The sequence below is a fragment of the Solanum pennellii genome, chromosome 6, assembly GCF_001406875.1.
Source record: "Solanum pennellii chromosome 6, SPENNV200".
NCBI lineage: Eukaryota > Viridiplantae > Streptophyta > Magnoliopsida > Solanales > Solanaceae > Solanum > Solanum pennellii.
The window spans coordinates 54,969,564-54,988,817 of NC_028642.1; the positions used below are offsets into that span (position 1 = coordinate 54,969,564).

Below are 19,254 nucleotides of genomic sequence, written 5' to 3' on the forward strand. Positions count from 1 at the left end.
AAATTAAATTACAATACACACAAAAAAAATAGTTTAATTTTTTATTCTTTAAACTAAGGAATGAAAGAAAAAAATAAAATAAGAATAAGAAATTCAAATAAGTATAATAAAAGAAGTCAAAAAATAATTTATATATGAAAAAAATTAAAATATACCTTGAACTTTGATAGAAGAATCATATATACCCCTAAATAATTTTTTTTAAAAATTAGAAGTAATAAATATAAATTTAAACTAATTTTTTAACTTCCGTTAAATGAAGAGTATATGTGAGCCATTTTGTAACGGTAGGGGTAAATGTGAGCCGTTTATATAACGGTAAGGGCATATATGAGCCACTTTTATAACGAGGGGTATATTAGCTCCAAATGACAAAGTTGAGGGGTATATCAGACCTTTTTCCCTAATTTTATTGATGCAATTTCTCATTCTATTTCTTGTTTCACTCTATCAAACCATTTAAAACTAGTTTGCTTGTTTCACTGTATCATACCAAATTGTTAGAGAAGTGGTGAAATCATATTTTTATTTTATGAGCAATTTTTAACTGGGTAAATCAAAAACTGAACCGTTAATGATGAAAATCAATAAATCGAAAATCAATAAAGAATATCTTATTAGTTTGTTATTTGTTTAGCTTATTTATAAATCGAAAACCGATAAATCAAACCGTTAATACATAAAACGAACCAATCCAACCGATGAACACCCTAGGAGAGTCCGTACAAATTACTCCATCCGTTCCTTTTTATATATCATCCTTATTATAAATATTTGATTCATAATATCTATCATTTCATAAAATTAATGTATAAATAATAGTAATATTTTTTCCTATTTTATCTTTGTGAGTTATTAGTATGGAAAATATACATTTGACCAACATAGAAAAATTAAGTGAATAATTCATGTTTATTGGTCAAATTAATTAATTAAAATAAATTGATTCATAATCATTAATTGAAAACTTGACTTCCAAAAAAAAAAAAAGTTAAAAAGGTGAACTTCTTTAGTTTCATAATACATGTAAAATCTAAAACAGTAACATATATTCACTTCGTTTAAAAAATAATGATAATATTTCCTTTTTAGTCTGCTTCAAAAAGAATGTTCCCTTTTTATTTTTGGTAACACTTTAACTTTAATTTTCCACGTGACATGTTTAAGACCACAAGATTAAAGGGCATTTTGATACATTTAACATAACTTTAATTTAAAACAACAAGATTAGTCTGCTTTGAAACGGAGAAAGCAAATAGGAAGTGAGGGAATATGTATTATGTGATTTGAATATAATCAGGAGTTCACCCGTTGATGGGTGGTTCAGTAAATCCTAATCTCAATTTCTCTATTAGAAAATTTTGATTTGGAGATCATTTTTTATGCACGAATCGAAGGGAACGGCCTAACTCAGACTTGGAAAGGAGAAAAGAGACAATTGTATGCCATAGTCAAACGACATCTTCGCAGATATTGTGCTTCTCAAGAAATATCGAAAAGGTTTTTCTTTTGAAAGGCCAAAAAGGAAGATTTTTTCATATTGTGCAATATTTTTCTATTATGAAATTGGATACAACTCAGGCTTAGCTAGCATTTGGTCATAGATTTCCAAATATTCTTGGCAAATATTATTTGAGTGAATATTTGGGTGAAATTTCATCATGTATTTGGCCATAGAATTTGGGAAATATATTTCACCTTTTTAGAAAAATATGATTTATATACACAAGTTTTAAAAACTATCAAAACTAACTAAAAGTTTGTATTACAAGTCAATTGAATATTCGTTACAACAATAACAAATAGTGTCCATGACACTAAAACAATGTGGTAATTTGGAGTGAGTGCAACAAGAACTATTCCATACATCGTGAAGTAGACAAAGCACATGACTTTGTTACCTAGAGCCAATTTTTAATAATTTTCATCAACAATCATATCATTATTTAATACTCACTAAATATTTCATTACTATTTTGGTGTTCACGTAAAAAATTATGTAATACAACGCAAGCAACTACTAGAGAGGGTGTTTTTGTAAAAGATAAAAGATTGGGGTAAAATTTTAATTTTTAAAATATCCCAAATAATGAGATTTGGCCCAAATACTAAAAAAGGTAGTATTTGGAAATTTGGGATATTTGCCAAAAATATTTGTCAAATAATGACAAATTATATGGACAAACATTATTTGCCAAATTTTTCCCAAATATTATTTGGAAAATTTATGGCCAAACGGGCCTTAGAATATTGGATGGAAAATAAAAATAAAAAACTCATATGGACAATTTCTACACCTTTCGGTTTATTTTTTCGTAGTTTAACATTTAATTTGACCATTTTCACTTGTTAAATAAAATGGTTCACGTGTTAGAAAATTTATATTACAAGACACAAGTTAATTAGGACATTTCTAGGTCAAATTAGTAACAATAACGGTATGTTTCATCCCAAGTAGTAAAATAAAAATAAAAATAAAGAAACTCAACTAGGTAAAATGTAAATCATTTCATAAAGTTTTATTGGGAAAAATTATAAATATATCTCTGAACTAATGTAAATATCCTCCATCATACTTTTCAGATATTAGTGTCTTTGTCGTTTTAAAACTAGAGCATATGTACCCTTTTCAACAATAAAAATACACTTATAATAATCTTATCCTCCGATCCAATATTTATATTTTAACAAATAAGATTGTGCCACGTGTCCCTATTTAGCCTTCTGTTAAAGTGAAGGGAATATATGTTCTAGTTCTTGGACGACAGAAACACCAATATCCCAAAAATATAATGACGGATATCTGCATACCATTTACGATAATTCGAGATATATTTATACTTTTTCCCAAGTTCAAAAGCAAATTTAGACTTTCCTGGGCCTAAAGGTTTTCAAACTTGATTGGTTTTGGTCCGGGATGCAACACAGCCCATAAGGACCTATTGAAAATGGCTTTTCCCCCACCACCATTGGATCATAGGCCCAAAACTCTTGCTTGGTTTGATTGAATCATCAGGCTCCAACACAAAACGTACAGAAACTTAAATAATCGAAAACCAAATATATACTAGTTAATTACTTATTTAATACAAACATAGTTTGAAGAAATTACTTTTTGCCACTAACATATAATTATACTTACGTGGGCTACATTCAGAATTCGTATAATTCGATTCGTAATTGTATAAATCCATAATTTGTATATGATTACTCTAGCTATTTATATACAGTTTCTTTATCTTGTACGTATATGATTTGTTGATACATTTGATTTGTATAAATTATGAAAAGTTCTTAAATGTATAAATATAGAATTTGTATATTGACTAGTGAAATAATAAACGGAAATATCAATAATAAACGAAACTATAACTATAAAGCGTAATTAGGTAAACTATAGCTAATGAGACTTATTAAATTTAATCTCTTTACTATTTACAAAATTTCCTCCAAAATAATTTAACTAACAGGAGAATATGACAAAATCCAGTTTGCATGATAGGACAATATCCTTGCCAACTTCCTGTATGAATCTCACTTGTCTCTTGTAAACCAAATAGGATACAAGTTAAATAGAACACTTCATACATAAATAAAAAATTTTATAAAAAATTATTAAATTCACGTAAATTCATAAATTACATGTTAGATCTGTGATCTGCCTTAGCACATGAGTCTCATTTCTTGTAAGTGTTAAAATTTGATGGAAAACAATTGAGTGGTACTAACTTTAGGAATAAAAATATCCATCAAGATTTATAAGGGGCAGATGAGAAAGAATAGTTGTTGAGAAAATGGCCAACAACCCATTTTCTTGAACCATGACCCACGAATAATGGGCTCATGCACTCAAACCCCATTCCTTGTCTCTCTTTCACATGCAACAAAACAATTTGGTACTCCATGTTTTATACATTTAATTTGTCTTTACATTATTTATGACCATATTTGACGTGTAAATATACATAGAATCTAGTCGCCAAACCAAGGGTCGGATGTGCTGGAGTGGTAACTGATAAGTGTTTCTTCATTCTTGATCAGAGTAGGTTCGAGTTCCTTTAATAGAAAATGACCTTTGTTAAAGAGCGTTTTACTTCATAATGTGAGACTTCCTAGTACGAATCTGATTATAATATTGTTATAACATAAATTTGTTGAAACAAAAAGTTCAACTATGTTTAATTGTTTTTGTTATGTGTGCATGGATATCATATGCATTTCATTTTCATTGAAGAAAAACTTGGACATGGAGAAGAGGCTCAACTTAATTAGGATAAGGACTAGGATGAAGAAATAGTGGAACATGCCCACATGCCCTTGCACATGATATTTCATAAACTACTTGCAGAACAAAAATAATTAAAATTTTAAAAAAATAAATGAAAGAGAGGTAAATGTAGGATTTTAATATACGAGTAATAAATATATGCTAATCACATCATCATACACACCACATTTTTTTTACTTTTAAAAAGTAAACTGACTTTGTGTGTTTGTTTCCATGCATGAAGTAAGGACATGTAATTAGTTCTATACAATGTATTGTATATTTATACGACAGTCCTTACTAAAAATAGATGTCTTTTAAGTCGTTTGATAAACTCAATGCATATATGACATTCTTCTTCTTAGAGCCTGTTTGGCTCAGCTTAAAAACTGGTCAAACTGACTTAAAAGCTGATTTTTGACTTATTTAGCTGTTTGGCAATACTCAAAATAACTTATTTTAAGTTAAAAAAAACTTATTTTAAGCCAAAAGTTAAAAGCTGGGGTAGGGGTGCTTTTTTTTTTTTAGCTTATAAGCTGTTTTAAGTTGACCACATTTTTATCTTTTTGCCCTTAATATTTTAATACAATCTCCAAATTACCCACATAACCCTAACATCTCTTTCTTCCATTTTTCCCTTTTCACGTTTGGCATAGCAACTTCAGCACTTTTATCCAAACGCATAACTGCTTATTTTAAAAATAAGTTTCAGCACTTTCAAAAGTACTTTTTTAAAGCTGCTTTTATTAAGTCCAACCAAACGGGCCCTTAATTTGTTTTTTAAGAGTTATTAACATTGTAAGTATAAATTTGACCAACATAAGAAATTAAATGATTAATCAATATAATTAATTAAAATAAATTAATTTATGTTCATTTATTAAAAACTTGAATTCAAAAGAATACTAAATAAGAAATAATGATAAACCTACATAATTTGTTAAGAGACGTGAAATTTAAAATAATAATAATATATAAATAAGAACAGAGAAAGTATATTATATCGATCTCATGCTAATAAGCCAAAAGTCTTGCTATCCAAAAATTGAAACGATCGATGTGTATTTGTTTTTTAAATACATGTACATTGTACTCATATTGAAATATTTTCCCAATTGGATGAATCTCATCGATCCACCTTTCTGCTTTCATCGACTAAATAATTGAATCTATTGTTTCCCAACTCACGTGGCCTACTTTGACTGAAAAATACTGTCTATTTATTTCTAGTTTTGAATTTTGTAAAAAAAGAAAAAGAAATTAGCAATAGCAAAAACAATTCATTTCTAAATAATTAAATCAGAGGGATGAATATGATCTTTCAAGCTTAAATCAAAGTTAATGAAGTAATAACCTTAAGCATCTCCGTATTAATTGTTCCCGATACACTATAACAAAAATAACTTTTAGCGACATTAAACATTGACATTAATAAATAGTGCTAAGGTCTTTATCGGCATTAGTTAAGTGTCATTACAACCAATTTTCACTAAAAGGTTTTAGGGACATATACAAAGAGTGCTAAGTGCCGCTAAAAATATATATTTAACGATAATTAAGAATTAATTGCCGCTAATGATCATTTTTGATATAGTGATAATAATATTTTACTATACTACCTATGTCTTTTTTTACCTTTGGAACCATTATATTAGGTTACATTATATATTTTTAATAAAGATATTTCACAATAATAATTAAAAAATATATATTAAAACAGATAATAAGAGATTTGACTGTATTATAATAGAAGTGTAGATGAAATAATACGAATATCTAAGATAGCGGATTAATTGTTATTGATTTTTCCCTCCTTAAAATTGAATGAGAAGCAGTAGTGATTACTATTCCAACTGCAATAACCATTGCCATGGCAGCCTTTATCTTTTCCAACTTCCTTTTTTGTGCTTTTTGTTAGGTTGGTTCTTGGTGGGAGAAAGTTTAAATTGTGGCTGTTAAATAATCCTTTTCTCTATGTTACTGTTTCAACTTTCACCTATTAAAAGGTATAAATATGGATGCAACAATCTAAATTTTCTACTTTACAAACTAGATCACAAAAATATTAACAAACATGTTCAAATGGGCTAGGGGAAGATATAAAGTCCAACAATTGTTTCATATTTAATTGATATATATGGGAAAAGAGTGTTAGAATTTTTTTTTCAAATTTTGGCCGAAATTGCTGTTATGATATAAAACTTTATGGATTCATGCACTATTTAATAGTGTACTTTAAAGGTATGCGTGTCCACGTGGACATGTTTCTATTTATGATGCTTACGTGGATACATTACTATTTATAATGATGCAATATTTATAATATCCACGTAAATACATATATATCTCTAAAATACATTATTAAATAGGTTCTTTATAAAGTTTGATATTATGACAGCAAAAAATAAAGTATTTTTCTTATCTTATTCCCTATATATAACAAAATATATTAATACTCCCCTTTACTTTTAATTTCTATCCACACCTCCATTATTACACATTTGACACTTAGTGGCTACTCTTGAAGCCTATATAACAAGAAGGCACATCAGTGTTAAACTCCCAACTAAGTCTTTCAAATTCAAAAAAAAAAAAAAATAACAGCAAGTTTCTTTGAAAACAAAATAAAGAAAATGGTGTCAAGAGTGGAAGAAGCAATGAAAATAAGGCAGCAACAGGAGGTGAAAAATTACCAAGTACAAAAGCAATTGATGCAATGCAACAAAGGAAAAACAAATAAGTTCAAGAGGAGTAGTTCTAATGTTGAAGAAGATGGTGCTTCTTCTGCTATTCTTTTGCTTGCTTGTATTGCTTGTGCCACTTCCCATCACCTATAGAATAATTAATTATAGATTATCATCACCTTGTTAACCAAAATATTAACTATATGCAGTCGCTAATAATTATCCGTCTATGTTTCATTTTATATGACACTCTTTTGTTTTTTTATCTGTCAAGAGTTCAATGTATGTTCCTTCTAGTCATATAATATATAGAAGATTAGTAGTAGCTCTTTTTTGCTAGAGATAGATTCATGATTTGAATGTTATAGGTTCGAATTTAGGATTCTATCACAGTTAATCTGGTTTCTTGGATTCGAAATTTATAATTTATACTTGTTTAGTGAATTTTCAAGGCATATATAATTAGTTTGAGCCCAAAAAGAAAACCTGTCTTGTTGTTTGTTTCAGTTTTTTATGTCTACCAATAGATCAAATGAAGCATTAGTGCGAGAAAACACCCTCTGTTTTAATTTGTTTATTTTTTTTTTATATTTATTTGAAAAAAGAACGTCTCTTCTCTTTAACTGTCAGTAATTTAATTTTAACTTTTCATGTGACATATATAATACCATAAAATTGAATGACATTTGGTAATATCACAACATCCAAAAATATTCTTTGCTCTCTTAAATTTCGTGTCAAGTCAAAATATGATAAATAAATTGAAACGGAACGATTATAATAACTAACAAAACACACACTTATGCCAGAAAGGTTCAAAATCCAAGTCTCTTTGATTCTTGAATCATGGGAAATAATTAGCAAAAGCAAGAATCTCTGGATCATTTTCAAAAAGGGGCATGTCCTCTTCCAACAAATTAACTGATGCCTCAATGCCATCTCCATCTTTAGTTCTCATTAATATCACCAAATTCTTGAAAGATCTAAAATTGGACTACAAATCCATTCAGGTTTTCCCCATCCAAAATCCACTTCATAAACTGGAAATCTGCACCAACTTGTAAAATTGCACACTTCTACATCTCCCTTTGAAAAAGCTTTCGCGGTTGTTTCCACTGAATTATCTTTCATTCTCGACCTATGTTGTTCAGACTCTTCAGAATTACTGTCACGTGTGTGTTTGGTCTTTGAAAAGCTATGCATTTTTGGAGAATCTGACACGAATGCAACAACGACAATCATAGTTTTCACATTATTGGCATTGATATTCCTAATTGATTTGTTCATTTTTTTTCAACCAATATTGTTATGTCATTACTCATTTCCCCTGCACTTTGCTCTGTTTTTACCACTGCAGGGGCTATAGCAACTGTCCAATAATTTCCAAATGTGTGACTAGGGACTGGTGGTTGCATCCTTGGCCTTATGTTCACTGCATGAACTGCTACACAAATTTTCGCGTATTTTGGCTTTGATCTATAAAGGGCGAGTATGCGACTCCATATGAGAGATGATACTGCTTGGACTCGAGTTGGAAGTTTGATATTATCGTCTGATGAATCAATAATCGCGGTTGATGCTTGTTTTTTCAGGGATAGTATAGATGATGAATCGAAAATAAATCTTCTAGGATGGAAATTTCTTGCTGAATCAAAGATTGGAGGAGGGACAATATTAGCATTATAACAATGATAGTTATTTATAGATTTTGAAGCCCATGAATTCAAGAAAGCAACTACTGAAGTGCCATCAGCAATTTTATGAGAAATGCACACACCAATAGCCAAACCACCACACCTGAAGAAAAGATTAAAAAAAAAAAAAATCAAGATTCATTTTTCATGAGTCAAACATGTGAAAATATTTTTTTCTACCAAAGTTCTCTCTTGTCATGTAAAAAGCTTAATCTACGAGAGAGTATACACTTTTAATTACAATACTTAATTATATCATGTCTCAACATATCAAAGTATAGCAAGTTGAGAATTCTCTTCTCCACCAAACTTGATCTATTAGCTCAGGGAGAGCTAGGGGTACAAGGGATTTATCCGAATTCATTTTGTTGGAAAATTACATTATATATAAGTAGAGGCGGATCCATCTTTGTCAATGGAGTGTACGTGTATATGTTAACATTGAAAAAAATCATGTGTACAAGGAATTCATCCGAATTCATTTTGTTGAAAAATTACATTATATATAAACAGAGGCGGACCCACCTTTGTCAATAGGGTGCACGTGCATCTATTAATATTGAAAAAAATCACGTGTGCACACTGGCATATCCAGAATTTTCACAAAGTGAATTCAAGATATAATAAATAAAACCAAAATGTGGGAATGGGGATACAAACTTGGGCAGACTGGGAAAATTATGTCTTTTTCACCACTGAGCCAAGAGTCACACTTGTGTTACTGAGATCAAAAGTTAATATATACATATAAAATTTTGAAACTGATTAAATATACATATATATGCGGTGTTATTTTTTAACGAAGTGGGTTCATGTGAACCCACTTGACCCTATGTGGGCTCGCCACTGTGTGTATATATGTATATATATCTTGAGAAACTAACAGAAACTAGGATATAATTAGCAGTGCATCCATGAGGAACATAGTAGCGTTTTTGTGTTGTTGGTACAAGGCGGAGGAACCACCCACGAGATTAAGGTTTGAGCCCAACTAGACGGTTATTTCATTATTTTTATTTTAAGTTTAGCTTAGAGATCATATTTAGTGCACTCGAAGTTTTTAAATCCTGAGTTTGCCTCAGTATATAAGGTAAAATTATTTTTATGAATATATAAGTTGTAGTTAAATCCCCTTAGTGATTAGTGAAAATCCTGGTTTAGCCACTGCCCAATACCTCTATGTAGAAGACGAAGAAGTCATACCTGAATAAATTGGCTTGAGTAGCAACAATCACTTCCCTCTCATATGCTTTTTCCTTGAACTTACCCCAATTCCCAGTAGGTTCAAAGGGCAACAACTGATTCAACAACTTCACATTTGAAGTTCCAATGATTTGTGAAATATCACAATTAACTCTAGCTTCAATGAACTCTGCCCCTTCATCATTGCACTCAACAACAGAATAGTCATCTCTAAATGTGCCAGCCAATGGATAGTACTCACTTAGGCACTCACATAATGATTTCTTCAACATAATTAACTTCTCATTAGTGTAATGGGAGGAGAATTTTGATCAATAGAAGATAGAATATAGTTTCTTATGTGATTTGGTGTTGGACATAATGGTTTAATTGTTTCCCTAGACACAACTTCAACACTAGTAGTAGTACTAATCATAACCATTGTGGCTTAATGTATTAGCTAATATTATTATTACTAATTTGTTGTGAATCTTGAAATTTATGAGTTGATCTATATACTAGTTACACAGAGACTGCAAGAGAAAATTACTAGAAAAATGTTAATTCCAATTTATGACTATGTCAAACTAAGTTATCAATATGTATATGAACTTTGGCTTATTTATTTGGCTATATGTTTGTGAATCTTGTCACTTTTTTCCTCTAGTAACTTTTATAAAGAGCATATTGCATTAGTGAAGTGACAAGTGTAACCAATGCTCTAAGGAATAATAATCCAAATAATAATTTAGAATAATTACCAAGATGTATGATCCAAATGCAAAAGATAAAATTAAGTTTTGATAAATAAATCTGTTACATAGCTCGTACAAGAATATGTATGATGAAAATTAAAGTTACATTTATTGTGTGCGAGACTTTCACTGATACTACAAGACTATAAAATACTAAAAAAGATTTTTAACATTCAAATACATATGGACTCATGGTGCATGTAGTTGTAAGAAGACAATAGAGGGTTTCTAGGAGTGTTCTAACAATATTGGAAATGAACGACATGAATATTTTGCGGTATAAAACTTGTATTACTTTTTATTACGATATAAAATTAGATAAGATATAAGTTCGGATCTTTTAAGCCAAATTTGCAGCTGATAATATTGTAGATTAGGACTACAATAATTGGAGCATCTTCTCATCCTTGACTACAAATTCCAAATTGAAAAATAAAACTTGTGCCTTTTTGTTTCCAAGTAAAATTTGCATGCAAATAAGATTAACTTCTAAAATTAAAGACTACAAACTGTAATTGTATAACTTGAGGGTTTGTTTGTTATTTTAAATAACTTAAGGAGTCATTTTTGACATTGAGAAAAAGTTTGAAGGCCTAATTACGATTATGCTCACTTTCATTTTCCACCTCCGCTGTTCTCTCTCACACACATACTCTGGTTTACGAGCCACCGGCGCCGTCGTCGGATCATCGCCGGCAACCGTCATTCTCCCATTAATTGGTCAGTTCCTCCTTACATGAGTGGATCTAATTCTACATTTTGGAATACTACTGTATCCATTGTTATTTTCATGGATGCGGATTCAATATAAATTGATAAATTTATAAGCTTTTCGACTATGTTTTGTTAATCTTTTCTAAAGTAAGCTAATTTTATGCAGCCTACTGCTCCTGGAGAACTAGTGAGTACAAGTGATTTTGAAGGATTTGAAATTATTTTCTGCTTAAGGTATGCATCTGAAGCACAAGGGGATTATTGACAATTCAATGCTATTCTTCAAATACTGTATGATGTGTATTTCCTGTTTTTCATCTGTTCATAGAGAAATGTGTTAGTTTGAGCAATGTGTACTGTTATGTAACTTTAGTATACAAGATGCAGCCAACAATGTTGATAGATCTTTGGTGGTGGTGGTAGTAATATTTGAACCTCAAATCAAATTTATTGAAATGTAGATAATGTTAAAACATCCTAGTGACAGCATGCCTTCTCCACAGATATGCAAATGTAATAAATAGGGGGTTTGATAGTTAGGACTTCAAATATAGTGGACTTTCTGTAAATGGCTGAATTGCATTTTCGCCTGAAGAGTAATGCATTCTGTATTAGCATTGAAGGGAAAGCTGATGTTTTAGATCATTCCATTTTGTGCCCAGATTTAATAGTCGAGTAGCACTAGAAGCATGAGTACAAGCTTGTAATGAAGGACGACGTGATCTTGCTCAAGAAGGTAATGAGATTATTCGGGAGTCTTGCAAATGGATCCTGGATTAGAGGTTCAAGCTACCGGCCCTTCCGATTTTGTTGTGGCTAAAACAAATGTAGTATCACAAGAGGGGGAAGAATCAGCGAACTGTAGTTTAGCTGCTTAGGAAATAGACAAAACGGCCCTAGACAAAAATAGCCTGAATGGGTTAAATTTTTAAGTCATTTCATTAGTGTAGTGTAAATACTGAAATAAAAGCAATTTCTGGATTCATTGAGCATAAATGGAATAAGAAATACATTTTCTACATGTTATGAAGCACATCCTCTAAGGACTACGGTATAACTCTATAAGGATGATCCGCCACTAGATAAAGTGGTTGATGCATATAGCAAAACTATTGTTTGGTAAATAACTTTGGTTGAGAGGATCAAAAGATGTTTTGAGGGGAAGGGAGAGAACATTTTGTTGCAAAAGATAGATGCATCCAGAGTTCATATATTGTGTAATGCTAAATTTCAAATGATTATGAAATGATGGATTTTTCTGGTTTCCTTACAGCTTTAGAAGATTGTATCTAGCTTTGTTGTACTTTTTCGCAGTACCAGCTTGGTGTTGAGTTTATATAAATAGTACCTTTACTTGTCAAAAAAGAAGAAAAAACAGCAGCTAGGTTAGCTTGCATGAAGGGTAAACTATTTTAATTGTTGATGGTTGATTGAAACTTACAGAAATTTCCCCCCTTGCTCGTTTATTAGATTAAAATGTCAAATGATGTGGAAGATCCTGAAGGTGGAGATGCCACAACGTCTTTGGATCCTTCTTCACCGTCTCCCAGTGACCAACCAAGTTGGTATAGTGGCTTACTTGAGCAGGCATCCGTTTATGGTATAGCTGCAGGGTACTGTCTTTCAGCATCATTGCTCTCCATCATTAACAAGTGGGCCATAATGAAATTTCCTTACCCCGGAGCACTAACTGCATTGCAGTACTTCACAAGTGCAGCTGGAGTTCTCATGTGTGGATGGCTCAAGCTTATAGAACCCGATAAACTTGATCTTCGAACAATGTGGCGATTCCTACCTGCAGCAATTATATTCTACCTATCTCTTTTCACGAACAGTGAGCTTCTCCTCCATGCCAATGTTGATACTTTTATTGTCTTTAGATCAGCAGTCCCCATCTTTGTTGCAATAGGAGAGACCCTCTACTTGCACCAGCCATGGCCAGCAATGAAAACGTGGTTGTCACTTGGTACGATCTTTGCTGGTAGCGTGCTCTATGTCAGTACAGATTACCAGTTTACGCTTACAGCTTACAGCTGGGCCTTGGCCTACTTAGTGAGCATGTCTATTGATTTTGTTTACATCAAGCACGTGGTTATGACAATTGGTCTGAACACATGGGGTCTTGTGCTGTACAACAATCTTGAGGCTTTGTTGCTTTTTCCTATAGAGCTCCTTATCATGGGTGAATTGAAGAAGATTAAGCATGAAATTGAGGATGAGTCAGATTGGCACAGCTTTCAAGTAGTGTTACCAGTAGCCCTATCGTGTTTATTTGGTTTAGCCATCTCTTTCTTTGGATTTTCTTGTCGTAGAGCAATCTCTGCAACAGGATTTACTGTTCTTGGCATAGTTAATAAACTTTTGACAGTGGTGATAAATCTAGTCATATGGGATAAACACTCCAAACTTATTGGAACAGTGGGGCTGTTGATCTGCATGTCTGGTGGTGTTATGTACCAGCAGTCTACAAGCAACAAGCCCAAGGATGTGAAAGATGTAAATCCGCAAGTAGCTGAGGAGGAGAAGGAGGAACAACAGAAACTGCTTGAAATGCAAAGCAACACGCAGAGCAGTGACAGTCAGAAGCAAGATACAGAATCTGGTGACAGTAAACAATAACTCGTTCTTGGAAATTCCTTGTTCATTCTTGCATTCAATATACAATTATACTCTGCATAGAAACCCTCCTCTTAATTTAAATGCCAGATGGGGGTTACTTCTAGATCATTTTACTAGGAAACAGTTTTTGTGAATGGAAAAAGCAATTGTAGAGATGTAATTTATTGTTTGGATTTACCACAGCTTCAAACTCAACTGCCTCCTTCTACTTGACCAAAGCTGCATATTATGTTGATATATTTGCTCAGTATAGTTTACATTCCTTTTCAAGAATTCTATTGAACTGCTCTCCCTAACTATACATGTCCTCGTAAATATGAACTCCATCTCAATGTTCTTAACAGAAAAAGGATGGCAAGATAGGATGTTTTGGGACCATGGTGAAGGGGGTTAACACCCAACAGAAGTACAGAAGAACTACAAATTTAATTCTGCAGTTTGACATCAAGTTGGAAAACTTGAAAAAATATCACGTAGTGAGCCGCTCTTAGACTCTTACTATAAACAGGCCAACCATGCTGGAAATGATACAATGGCAGTGCTTGTATTTTTGTATTACATATGCCGAACAAGTGATTAAGCTCAAACCTCCAAAACTTAAAATGAAGAATCATATAACTACGCTAAGGTATTATTCCACCAACCAAGGTTCTAGAGCTGCTGCCCATGCACATAATTCACCTTCTTTAAACCAAAGACCTGCAGCAAGGAAACATAAGGAAAAACACCAAATTAAATGAGAATCAAGGCCAACTTACTTTTTTCTAGAAGAACAAACTAAAGTGTTATGCTAAAGATAGATTTCAGCTTCAATTGTGTGAGAGAATTTCCAAGAACTACCACTCTACCACTCACTATCAGCATACAAATCTTATAGTAGAGGGCAAAAAACAACTAGGCTATTTTCCTCCATATACACCTTGCAGAATGGATAGGCATGAGACCAATAAATCACCAATTCCTCAATCACAAATTAGTGATTAGGCACAAGAGAATAGACAAAATGCTTAATTATCACTATGGTTCTAAAAATGAACATAAGTGTATTCACATTGGAGAAAAACTATCTAGCAAAAGGCACTCAAAGCAAGACCTACAACTATCAGTGTCTTTGGAGCTAGCTTTAATAATACCAACTTATTTTTTCAGGGGGGGGGGGGTGACCAAACTTAGTAACATGTGGGGGAAGTCACATTAAGTTAATTCTACATGCTACTCAACTAGTTTTGCTAAATTAGGAAAACCCTTACCTATTTCACGCTTGCCATTGTCGGGGCTATCACTTCCATGCACCACATTTCTGCACATAGATTGCCATCAAAACCTCATCAAAATCTTGTAAATTTATCAACATCAAAAGCTTATAGCACCATGACTCAATACTTGCTGAACATGTACAAATAAATAAAATAACAAATATATATGGCCCTACCTTCCAGTTTGAACAGCAAGGTCTCCTCTAATTGTGCCTGGCTCAGCATTAAGAGGATTAGTTGCTCCTATTAGCTTTCGTGCTGAAGCAACAACACCAACACCCTCCCAAGCCTTGCCAAAATAGAGACAATTTACAAGATTAGCAAATATACAGACTGTAGGAGACATTATACAGTTTAAAACTCATGTTAGATTGCTGATATATTTGATTGGTTTGACCAAGTGAATGACAGAAATGAGAGTTAAATGGGACGAAATTCTACCATACAGACAACTGGACCAGATGTAATGTAGTCAATCAGCTTGGGGAAGAATGGCTTGGACTGTAGATCCTTGTAATGCTCCTGTAACAATTGAAAACTTCTAAGCAACTTCACCACAAGGCACAGTTAATAGGAATGAATTGACTAGGAAATCTTAATTCTCTTTTGGTTGATAAAGCAAAGATAATCGTAGTGCTGTTAAAAGAAATACAATTGAATTCTCAACAATATAAATAGAAGCAACTGCTAGTAAGAAGCTCCCTTGGCACCCAACTCCACCCACCCTTAAAGATTTCTTCTGGTACATAAACCTTCCAACCCTTAACTATTACATAAATTATTTGTTTTTCTATTAGTTTCATGTCTTGTAGTCCAAACAACATACAAATTTTGAAATTGCATTCTGTCCAACTTTACAAATTCCAATCTTTATGTAAGTCAACTGGAACCAAGACAATCATATTGGTTAGTAGCATTAGGGTAACCAGTGAATTAAATGAACCTCGTTGGATAGAGGAAAAACTTTTGGACATCTGAAAAAAAACAGTTCATGAATCTCTTAGACATTAAGAAATACATGTTCTCTTCCTTTTTTCTTTTTACAGTGGGAGGTTCTGGGAACCCAGGGGGAGTATGCTTGCATGGAAATGTCAACAACAACATACCCCATGGAATCCCAAAAGTGGGGTCTGGGGAGTGTAGGCAGACCTTACCACTACCTCATGGAGGTAGAGAGGTTTCTAAAAGACCCTCGGGCCTTGGCTCAAGTGTAGCAAGTGCACTTAGAATCAGAAAACATAGCAACTAACTAGGGGAGCAGTGCAAATCCTACAAGAGAAGAACAAGAACACAAAGTAGTGCATAGAAATGTCAATTCTTGAAAAAAAATTTTATCGAGCTCATGAAAGCAAACCTCCGCTAATTCTTTGGGGCACTGAAAAAGCTTTAATCCAGTTAGCTTAAACCCTTTTCTCTCAAATCTGGATATAATTTCTCCAACCTATAACAATTAAGGAAACACATCTTCAAAATTCAAACAGAAAATCAAAAAACCTGGCCAAAACCATAAAGTTAAAGTCTTTCTAATAATCCAAACTCAAAGAAAGAAGAATATACTGAAGCATACAAGGCCTCTCTGAACACCATCAGGCTTAATCATGATATAAGTCTGCTCCACTTCTTCCTGAAACACAAAATCCCCAAAAACAACCAAAAATAAAATCAATCAATCAATCAGCAAAGCTCAATCCTAAATCAGTTGAGGGACAGCAATACAAAATCATCTGTACCCATTTGAAAATTTAACAAAAATTACACTTTTTTAACCCAAGTTGTAGGGACAGAATTCATATGAAGAAAAGAGAAAGTGGGGTTGGGAAAATCTTCAATGGGTAGTCAAAAAATTATTGAAATCGAACTTCTTACCATAGAAGCAACCAAATGGGGTAAGAATAGACGAGCTCTAATTTGCCTTTTGGGGACATTTGTTGAGAAAAGATAAAATGCTGGTTGCAATGCAGCTAGGCTGTGCTTCTTGACGGCTTTTGGGGTAAGTCTGGAGGCCAAACAGGTTGTTTTGGAAGAGATTCTACGAAGTGAAGAAGAAACACAAGGAGTTGCTCCAACTATTGTAAGACCTTCCATATCTCCAAGAAGCTGATGTTCCTCTCTTGAATGTAACTTCTTATCTAGTTTTAGATTTGCTTTTTATTTATTAACTAGACACATCCAATATCTTCTTCTTCTTTTTTTTCATTTTACATGGCACAGATAAAATTTAGAGAGTTAATTATATTATAATATGATTTTAAATACTTTAAGTTATTAACTATTGTAATTTATAGTATTTTATGTAATTTTAAAAAATATATATGACAAAAATAAAATTTTAAGAGTCAATATGTTGTTAATTATCGCGTAAAATCACACATGTGAAGCAGACATATTGGTTGTCTCTTGTGTCGTTAAGATGGAATAACTAAAATGTGAATAAGAAATATATTTACGTATACGAAATATCAAAAGCCTCAAATCAAATAAGTTGAAATCAATCAAAGACCTCTACCAATTAAAACACAAGTTTTCAAGGTGAAAATCTCGTAAATCAATTAGTAGATGTAGAGGTCTTTAATAACATTTGAAATGAAGTAACCACGGAAAACAGAACAACTCGATTACTCTTATTTTTTCTTTCTTTGTTTTTTTCTTCTTCAAAAAGAAAAATAGAGACAGTTACACACGAGACAATCGGTATTTGAATGGGAACATTGTTTCCATGGGCTACCAATACAACTATTAGGAATAAATTAAGTTGTTTTAAATAAGTTTTTCCAGTACAATATTTGAAAAAATGTCTAACAATTTCAGATTCATATATTCAATTAAAAACTTGTTTATGATAAACCCATTTGAATTTCAAAATTTGAAATTTTAAACCTTGTTCGTAAATTCAGATATAGAAAAAAAACATTTTAAATTCTTTTTTTTCTGCATATTTGAAAATGATGCAAAAAATACTACAGATCATGATAATAATAACTTAAATCGTAAATAGACATGTAAAGAAATTTCAGTCAAAAAAATTTTGCTCGACTCTTAAATTTTTTACTATGATATTGTTTTATATTTTTTTTCTTAAAATGAATGCCTTATTACTATATCATATTTAGATTTCAAAGTCACTTTTATTTTTTAATCATTTAGCTTAAAATCAAGTGCGTCAACACTTTTAAAAATAATTTTTAATTATTTTAACTTAAAATTACTTAAGATAAGCCAATTTAAACACTCTTAAAAGTAAAGTTTCAGATAAAAATTATTTGAATTGTCCTAATTTTTATTTTTTCCGTGTATTTTCTCACACCGTCAGCGCCTATCTGTCTACTATCCTTTTCAAGAAATCAATAAATACTAGTTAACCAAAACCAACAAAGAACCAAAACTTCAGTTTATTTTACCCTATTACTCTTTTTCTCTCAAACACAAAAAAATGGTATCGCCAAAGAAAAGTTCAGGCTCTCGACCGCCTACCGAAAACAAGAAGTCATCATCATCGCCCTGCGATAAATCTCCTCCTTCGCAACGTCCAAAGGTTCGCACAAACTAATTTTCGTACATTTTTTTTAGTGTTTTTGGGAACGGTTGATATATATATGAGTTGGTGTCAACTGATCTTTTTTAGGCAAATGATGATAATGTGGATCCGTTTGAGAAATCAATGACACCACCGCAGACGGCAAATGATTTAGGCTCAACTGATCAATCAAAATTCGGCGGCAACAATTCAATCGGAAAAGTTGATGGTGCGACTATCGGAAAAACAATCATGATCACCGAAAAAGCTATGACACCTGTCATAGAAGGCAAGCGTTTTATTTACTCAATTCATCCATTTTATGTACTTATCCGTGTATAAATGCATGTGTAGACTTTAGATTGTTTTTTAGTAGGTGTTGATTGAATGTTCATTTATTTTTTTAATTATTTTAGTTTAAAGTCAAGTGTTTATGAATATTTTTTTAATTAATCAAAACATTTTTAAATTGCTTAAAATACTTTTGTTTTAAAACATTTAAAATAGGTCAAATTCAAGCAGACTTTTGATTTATGATTTATAATCTAAAAATCTATATGTCTAAAATT

General features: G+C 31.9%; 3 protein-coding genes and 1 pseudogene across 4 annotated transcripts; 2 read left to right on the top strand and 2 right to left on the bottom strand.

Moving 5' to 3' along the window:
• Positions 1-7,618: 7,618 nt before the first annotated feature.
• On the bottom strand, positions 7,619-10,120 carry LOC107022461 (annotated as a pseudogene).
• Positions 10,121-11,171: 1,051 nt separating this feature from the next.
• LOC107023588 (GDP-mannose transporter GONST3-like) lies at positions 11,172-14,110 on the top strand. 2 transcript variants are annotated; one of them, XM_015224324.2, is made up of 4 exons: positions 11,172-11,302; positions 11,463-11,530; positions 11,959-12,032; positions 12,767-14,110. In XM_015224324.2, exons 3-4 carry the CDS (start codon positions 12,003-12,005, stop codon positions 13,913-13,915), a joined length of 1,179 nt encoding a protein of 392 aa, XP_015079810.1. In that variant the 5' UTR covers positions 11,172-11,302; positions 11,463-11,530; positions 11,959-12,002; the 3' UTR covers positions 13,916-14,110. The 2 variants fall into 2 exon arrangements, with proteins under 2 accessions (XP_015079810.1, XP_015079811.1); XM_015224325.2 differs by lacking the exon at positions 11,959-12,032.
• Positions 14,111-14,300: 190 nt separating this feature from the next.
• LOC107023589 (nucleoside diphosphate kinase 2, chloroplastic-like) lies at positions 14,301-17,331 on the bottom strand. Its single transcript, XM_015224326.2, has 7 exons — positions 17,038-17,331; positions 16,739-16,795; positions 16,526-16,612; positions 15,613-15,693; positions 15,348-15,460; positions 15,166-15,215; positions 14,301-14,614 (listed from the first exon to the last, which is right to left on the bottom strand). The coding sequence occupies exons 1-7, from the start codon at positions 17,254-17,256 to the stop codon at positions 14,547-14,549; spliced, it is 675 nt and encodes a 224-aa protein (XP_015079812.1). The 5' UTR covers positions 17,257-17,331; the 3' UTR covers positions 14,301-14,546.
• A 1,229-nt stretch (positions 17,332-18,560) lies between these two features.
• LOC114077642 lies at positions 18,561-19,027 on the top strand. The gene is made up of 2 exons (XM_027917961.1): positions 18,561-18,703; positions 18,794-19,027. The coding sequence occupies exons 1-2, from the start codon at positions 18,602-18,604 to the stop codon at positions 19,025-19,027; spliced, it is 336 nt and encodes a 111-aa protein (XP_027773762.1). The 5' UTR covers positions 18,561-18,601.
• Positions 19,028-19,254: the final 227 nt, after the last annotated feature.